We start from the raw sequence: 8,131 nt of genomic DNA on the forward strand, positions 1-8,131 counted from the left end.
TAATGGACTTCCAAGAATTCCTAATGAAAACACCAAAACGGAATAGAATCTTTGAAGTGCAAACACAGGAGCCAAGAGAAACCTAAAAATAAGGAAGTATTTACATTTTAATATGGGGAGAAGAAATAAGTTCCTCCCCAGAGCCCTAATGTCGGCAAGGGCCATAAAGTTAATAAGATGAAAAGAGAGCCTAAGAGTGGTTTTGTTCTGTTTTGACAATATTAAGTGAAGAAGGACAATAGAAGGGGAGATGAATGCACTAGGGAAAGGTAGAACTTAATGTTTTTCATAACAGGGATATGCAAAAACAAATCTATGCAAATATGGAGGAAAGAGTACAGGAAGTGAACATCACATGAAACTAACATTCAACTGAACCAGGCAGAAGGGTACACACAGATATACACACATGAAAAGTTTCATTTTTAAAAAATCTAATTCAATAGGGAAATAGGCAGGAACAGGGAGGGTGAGTTAAGAGGAAGGGTAGACGAAAAGGAGGGGATGAGTCATAAGCAAAACAAACTCCAACCATGGAAAGTAGATCATGAATGGGTGATTAAAAGGAAAGAAATACAGGGTAATTTTTAAAAAAGAAATTAAAGGTACTCAGGGAGTGGACAAATGGAAGAGAAGAGAGGAGAGGAGAGGAGAGGGGAGGGGAGGGGAGGGGAGGGGAGGGGAGGGGAGGGGAAAGGCATGGAAATATAAGAAGATCACAGATTTTCTCACTACTTTATTCTTTGTAAAGAGTAGCACAGGTGGAGGAGATAAGGAAAAGAAAATATGTAAAAGGATTAGGATGGAGAAAAATATGTAATGAGCAACTATAATTGTGAACATGAATGGGGTAAAATCACCCATAAAATGGAAGATGGAAAAATGGATTAGCAAGCAGAATCCAGCAATATTTTCTTTACAAAAAAGACACTTGAAAAACACACAGAATTAAAATAAGAGGCTGGAATAAAATGCATTATGCTTCAGATAAACTGAAAGAATCAGAAGTAGCATTGAAGATTTCAGAAAAGGCTAATGTAGAAATAGATGCAATAAAAAGAGACTATACAGAAAAATACATTATGATAAAAAGTACCAGAGACAATGAATATCAATATTTAGTACATATCTTTATATATTAGACAAATAGAGAGTAAAACAATAATAAAGATCTCAATGTACTTCTTTCAGACATAAAAAAACTAAGAAAAAAAAAGATAAACAAGAAATAGGTAAAGGACCTAAATAGAATGCTAGAAAAGTTGTATGTAATAGGTTTCTGGTGATTACTGAATTGGAATAGAAAGGGAAATACGTATTACTTGGCAGTTCATGGTAATTTTAAAAAAATTATAAAAATCCTCACAAATTAATGGAGAAAAACAGAAATATTAAATATGCCCTTTGCAAATCACAAAGCTATAAAAATTCTATTCAAAAAATGTCTTTGAAGCTAGGAAAAGTTAGAGACTAAATAATTTGACTCTGAAAAAGCATGGGTCAAAGAATAAACATTGAAACAATAGATAACATCATTAAAGACAATGACAACAATGAGAAAACATACCAAAACTTTTTGGATGTAGCTAAAATTGTCCTTATGGGAATTTATGTCACTAAATGCTCTTAACAACAACAACAAAAACAGGAGGAAGAATAGAGCAATGAATTGGGCATATACTGCCCTCAACCCCTAAAGCTAGAAAAACAATACATTAAAAAACCAAACACCAAACAGAAATTTTGAAAATCACATGAGAGATAAAGGTGAAAGCAAAAATATCATTGAATTTATTAATAAAAATAGAAAAAATTAAAACCATAAAACAAATAAACAATTATCCAATCTGATTTTGAAAACAAGAGAAGAAAACCAAAATTGCCAGGATCAAAAAAATGAAATTTATAAGAAATGATGATGTAGTCAAGGAAATTATCAGAAATTATTTTGCCCAATTACATGGCAATAAAGTGGATAACTTGAATAAACAAATTAATATTTACCAAAATATAGAATATTATACTAACAGAAGATAAACAGAATTTAAATAACCCAATTTCAGAAAAATACAGTAAGCAGTTAAATGTTTTTTTTTCACTCAATCATTCTAGGAATGTTTGTTACAGCAATAAGACAAAAAAAAAAGAAACTGAGGAAATAAGCATAGGCAAAGAGGAAACAAAATTATCACATTTTGCAAATGATATGATAATTGATTTAGCAAATCCTAAAGATTCAACTAAAAAGAATTGAAATAATAACTTTGGCAAAGTAGCAGACCATAAAATAAACACACATAATTCATTAGTTTTACTGAATGCTACTAACAAAACTCAGCAGGAAAAGATGGAAAGAGAAATTCCATTAAAGTAATTACAGAATATATAAAATATGTGGGAATCTACCTGCCAAGTCACATACAGACACGATATGAACACAGCTAAAAAAAATACTCTTTACAGACACGCAGAAAGACCAAAATAACTAGAGAAATATTAATCGTGCATGGCTGTTAGAGAAAATGTAATACAAATGATAATACTATCTAAATTAATTCATCAGTTACTGTCATATCAAACTACCAAGGATTCTTTTATAGCTAGAAAATAAATAATCACCAAATTCATCTGGAGGAACAAAAGACCAAGAATCTCAAGAGAAACAAAACGGGGGAGCACAATAAGAAAAGAGGACCTACAAGTATCAGGTATCAAAGCTATACAACAAAATAATAATCAAAAAACCAATTCAGTACAGGTTAAAAAAAAGACAGGTCAGTCAATGAAATACACTAGGCTCACAACATGCATAACTAAGCGAACCTGATAGCATGTTTTAGAAACCTGAAGACTCCAACTACTGGGGTAAGGGCTTACTATTTGACAAAAACCATTGGGAAAATTAGAAAGCAAGCAGGTAGATATTGGATACTAGACCAGGACCTCACACTGTATGCCAAGATAAACTACAAATGGAGACATGACTTGAGATAGAAAAGGTCATGTCATAAACAAATTAGAGGACTAGGGAAGGAAGTACCTTTTGCAACTTTGAATTGTGGAAGAATTCATGACCCAACAGGAGATAAAGAGAATCATAAAATATAAAATGGGCAATGACGTTATATAAAATTTAAAAGTGTTTGCACAAACTAAAACAATGTAGTTAAAATTAGAAGGGACACAGTTAACTAGGGAAAAAAACTTTTGCAGCAAATTCCTCTGATAAAGGTCATATTTCAAAACTATATAAGGAGCTGATTCAAATTTATCACAATAAAAATCATTCTTTATTAGATAAACAGTTAAAGGATATATTCAGGTAATTTGCAAAGGAAAAATTCAAGCTAGCAATAGCCATGTGAAAAGTTCTCTAAGTCGCTTAATAATTCGAGAAGAACGAATTAAAACAACTCTGAGGCTCTACCTCACAACCATCAGATTGGCAAGATGGCAAAAAATGAAAATGGTAACTGTTGGTGAGGCAGAGCCAAACTAAGCACACTGTTGGTGTAGCTGTGAATGGGCCCACCCCCTCTGGAAAGCACAGAGTGCATATCCTTTGACCCAGTGGCACCACTACTAGGTCTATACCCCAAAAGGATCAAAAAAGAGAGAAAAGACCTACATGTACAAAAACATTTATAGTAGTCCTACTTAGCAAAGCAAAAAACTGGAAACAAAGGGGATGCCATCAACTGGAGAAACAACGGTACATGAATGTAATAGAATATTATTGTGCTCTGAGACATGATGGAAGAGATAGTTTCAGGAGAGCCTTGGAAGACTTTTATGAATTGATTCAGAGTCAAGTGATTAGTTTTCCTTAATTACTTATACTTATTAATTACTTAATTACTTATATAATCATAAAAATATTGTAAAGAAAGGCAACTTTGAAAGACAAGAAATTTTATAAATGAAATGATCAAGCAAGGTACAGAATGAGACAGAGATGGCCAATTTTATCTCTGTTTTGGTTAACTGCACATTCGTTACAGAGGTTTTTGTTATATTTTTTCACAGAGAGGAAGTGAGCAATGGTATTGCACAAAAATGAAGAAAAGGTCATTGAAGCATTTTTAATTCAAAGAAGGAAGTTCACAAAGAACTGCAGATGAGTAGGCTCAGGGAAAGATGGGCATTAGAAGGTTTGAATCAGAAAGAAGGATTCTGGAGTTTCTGACCTTGGCAAGGGAACATTGGTGGGTGATGGAAAGATTAAGGATCTAACCATTTCTGTGAGTAGCTGAGGTAGAGTGGAAGAGATCAAGGGAGCTGAGCAGAGTGAGAAACCAGGAGTTGGAGTATCTCCGAAGGAATGTCAAGGTGCATGTTGATGACTCCTAGGAAGAAGGCAGAAGCTGGGGTTGAGCAGGGGCATACTAGCACTAGCTCCAATGGACTAGCTCGCTCGAGAGGGACAGGAAGAGCCAATCGTTCAGTTTTCAATGTGAGCATTTATACCTCATAAATTGGCAAACACTACAAACTGGGACTTGATTTAGCGCTCTGATTGTCTAGACCAGGAGTCGGCAAACTATAGCCCGTAGGACCACTGCCAAATGTCAAAACCATTCTTAGCTTGAAGCCATACGCAAAAAAGGCAGCGGGCCAGATACGTCCCTCAGGCCATAGTTTGCCGATCCCTGGCCCAGACTTAAGTAAATGTTGGAGGTGCTCCTTTGCAGAAGTTTGAGGCCCATGATGCTATTATGCTGTATATAATAGCAAACTTTTCTGTTATGTACCTTAGTTTTACAAAACATTTTAAAGATTTTTCCTTTCTTCATATGTTATTATTAATGATGCTCTCTGAGTTGAGGTGAGGGAAGCGATACATTTGAAAATGTAGGTGATGTGAAAATGAGATTCTCAAATTTATTTTAAAAACAACAAGGACAGAATAATGAATAGCGGTATCATCAATGATGTCATATTTTAAGAAACTTTGTACCCTCAAACAAGTCCTTCCATCCCATTGAGAGTATTATGGTGATTTTTTTTATATTACTTATGCGTTCAGAAATAAATGCCCTTCTGTTGCTGAGTATGTTTAAGATTTCCGTTATAAAAAATAAAAAAGTAAGTTATTTGTTTAGGTTATTTTATGAGAAATGTGTGGATGTGATGTTTCTTTTTTTATTAAGTGTGTGTGTAAGGTGATGCTACATAAAGTTTGAAAAACCAAAAAAAAATGTTGGCGGAGGAAAGGAACAAGCATTTATTAAGCACCTACTATGTGCTAGATACTGTGCTAAGCACTACACACACAGCCATCACATTTTTTTTTTCTTTAGTGACCCTTTATTAGTCCTAAATAAATATCAAACTCCTCCACCAGGCATTCATCTCTCCATACAACCAAGCACCCCCTTGATTTTTCAGCCACACCCACTACATGCCATCATCCTCTCAACAGGCCCTCCAATTCTCAGTCTTCCTTTTGCAGGCACCGTACCCCCCACTCTATGACCTATCAATTCTTAGCTATCCTTAAAGACCAACTCAGGATTCCTTCTCTGTGAGACCTTCTCTGATCCCTGTGCTCATTAACTGCCTTTAAATTTGACATAAAATATAATATTGTTACGTTTTAGAGATTTACGTCAGCTCTAAGTGCCACAAGGGCAGGGATCATATCTTATCTACAATCTGCACCACTTCCCAGAACTGGACACTTTTTGTGTACACAGTAGGTAAACACATTTAAGTGTTGATTTAATGAATAGCAAGTGACTAATTCAACCTTCTGGACCCAAAAGTCCTCAAATAGCATAACTTTGCATTCTTCTCCCTCTGTAGCCCGCTATTCTCACCATGCCACATTTTAAGACTAATTATATCAAATGCTTTTTAGAATTAACACTTACAGAATTGAGATACTGGCAGTCTTGATATTTTCAATAGACTGGTGAACTTAGTCCTGTGATCAGCTGGAAGTTTATGGAGTAGCCTGAGCTGCTCTAAGGCCTCCATATCTCCTGTGTTGAGTAAATCTAGACAACTCTGTCCACTAGGCTAGAGTTGTGTTGGTCACACCATCTCTCATTAATCTTTCCCCAAAGGTTGTCTGACTGCTGGTGCATTTCTGATGGTAGGAACCCCATAGCTCAGCAACGAGAGACTCTGCTTGTCTTCAGGGACCTCGGAGGCTCTTTCTGATCAACAGCCACGCTGATTTTTAAATTGCCACAACAAATTTTCATTCCATGCTCTTTTTCTGTAAGGCTGAATGGACACAGGTCTTTTGCTCTTCTTCACAGTAATAGCAGTCTTTGATTCCTTAGGCGGGGGAATGTAAATAGGCTTCCATGGGATTGGATTATAAAAGCTTGGCGGTGGGCAGGCAATTCCATTGTAGTAACCTGTCAGTTTCCCATTGGCATAACCATAGCTCCTTGGAATGAGACGAGGTTTGTTTTTCACATTTTGCAGCCATTCCTTAAACTTCTTTTCAGAGATTTCTTTTTTTTCCTGTTGTTCAGCAAGCCGCTGCTTTTCTTTTTCCTTTTCCTTTTTTTTCCTCTCATGTTCTTCAGCCATTTTTTTCCTTAACCATTCTTTATATTTTTCTTTAGCTTTTTCTTGCAAATGCTCTTTCTCTAGGTCCTTTGCTGCTTTTTCTTCCATTTCTTTATTAAGCTTCTTTTCCCTTTCTTTTCTTTCCTGTTCATTCTTTTTGTGAAGCCATTCCTTGTGTTTTTCCTCCGCATATTTTTTTCTTTTTTCACGCTCTTCTACTTCTTTTCTTTTCTCTTGTTGTAGACTTAGTTCCTCCAAGGCTCTGTTTTGTAGACGAGCACGTTGCTCTTTTTCTTTGCAAACAAACCACTCTTCCCATGGTGTCAGACTTGCCTCTAATACAAGCCACTGATGTTCTTTTTCTGAATTTTCTCTTTCTTGAATTCTGGCGCGCCCGGAGGTCTCCCCTCCTTCCAGGGCCGCGGCCCTCCCCCTCGGGTCGGCCTCCTCTTCCGCCACGGGGGGGTGGCGGTGCTTTCCCTCCGCCCCGCTGCGCTCCGGCGGCGCTTCTCCGCCGGCTTCGGCCTCCACCTCGTCCCAGTCCCGGCTGGTGCTCCCTCCGCCCCCGGCGCTTCCGCCGCTCCTCGGCGCCGTCGCCGTCGCTCTGCAGCATGGACAGCAGAGAGGCGGACGCCGGGCTCGAGGCGGGCCGCGCCGACGACGGCGGGTCAGAGCTGGAGCCGCCGGGGGCCTCCCCCTGCCTGCGCGGCGGCGGCTGCGCGATCTCCTCACTGTTCATGGCCGGGGTCTGGGCCCGGGCGGGGGAGGGGGAGGGGAGGCCGAATGGAACCCGCCGCTGAGGCCGAGATCCCGGTCGCCGCCAAGTTCAAACCCACAGCCATCACATTTGATCTCCACAACAACCCTGGGAGGTTGGTGCTATTATCTCCATTTTACAGATGAGGAAACTGAGAGCAACAAAGTTAAGTGACTTGCCCAGGGTCACCCAGCTACTGAGTGCCTGAGGTTGGATTTGAACTCAAGTCTTCCTGAGTCCACACCCAGCACTGTATCTACTATGCTGCCTAGCTGCCTCTAGGTAAAAATACTAATAATGAAGATTCAACTTAAAAGAGAGGCACATCATACATTTTTGGGGGGAGGGGAGCCAGTTGTTGAACATTTACCAGCCCACCGTTGGGGCAGACAAAAAGATAGTGATTCAGGCACTGAACCCACAGAGACAAGAGAAAGAAGAGTCACCAGGATGTGGCTCGGGCAATAAATTTGGACAGAGTGAACTTCAAAGGAGGAGAAGTGGCTAAAGTGACAGAGGAGACGCGAGTGTCCGAAGACGTAGGGAAATGAAAAAGGACAAGGTTGAAGGGACTTGTTCTCTTACAGCTGGGGGGAGAATCCTAACCATTGAGGAACTGAGGAATGAGTCCAGGATCAGTGGATAGGAAGAGGACCATTGAGAGCTGCAAGTCGTCAGGTGGTTCAAAGTTATCCCTCTGGGCCTGACCTCACAGAAGGTAGTTTAGTTTTGTTGTGACCTCTGAGGAAGAGGTAAGTAATGGGGAGTCTGGGAGGCCAGTCACAGAGCAAGAGGCAGTGCTAGGAGGTGGACCTGATGCTGGAGGAAGCATTGGGTCAGTAGTCCCAG

At 39.0% G+C, this 8,131-nt stretch overlaps 1 protein-coding gene across 1 annotated transcript; it reads right to left on the reverse strand.

Moving 5' to 3' along the window:
- Positions 1–6,165: 6,165 nt before the first annotated feature.
- On the reverse strand, positions 6,166–7,264 carry LOC118832695 (coiled-coil domain-containing protein 34-like). Its single transcript, XM_036740024.1, has 2 exons — positions 7,176–7,264; positions 6,166–7,129 (listed from the first exon to the last, which is right to left on the reverse strand). The coding sequence occupies exons 1-2, from the start codon at positions 7,262–7,264 to the stop codon at positions 6,166–6,168; spliced, it is 1,053 nt and encodes a 350-aa protein (XP_036595919.1).
- Between the last annotated feature and the right edge of the window lie 867 nt (positions 7,265–8,131).

Source organism: Trichosurus vulpecula, chromosome X, assembly GCF_011100635.1.
Source record: "Trichosurus vulpecula isolate mTriVul1 chromosome X, mTriVul1.pri, whole genome shotgun sequence".
Classification (NCBI taxonomy): Eukaryota; Metazoa; Chordata; class Mammalia; order Diprotodontia; family Phalangeridae; genus Trichosurus; species Trichosurus vulpecula.

Excerpts from the sequence above, each read along its gene's own strand:
- LOC118832695 (XM_036740024.1), bottom strand. The coding sequence starts at position 7,264 with ATGAACAGTGAGGAGATCGCGCAGCCGCCGCCGCGCAGGCAGGGGGAG. Across the intron at positions 7,130-7,175 it reads GACCCGCCGTCGTCGGCGCG|AGCGACGGCGACGGCGCCGA; the intron begins GCCCGCCTCGAG and ends TCCATGCTGCAG.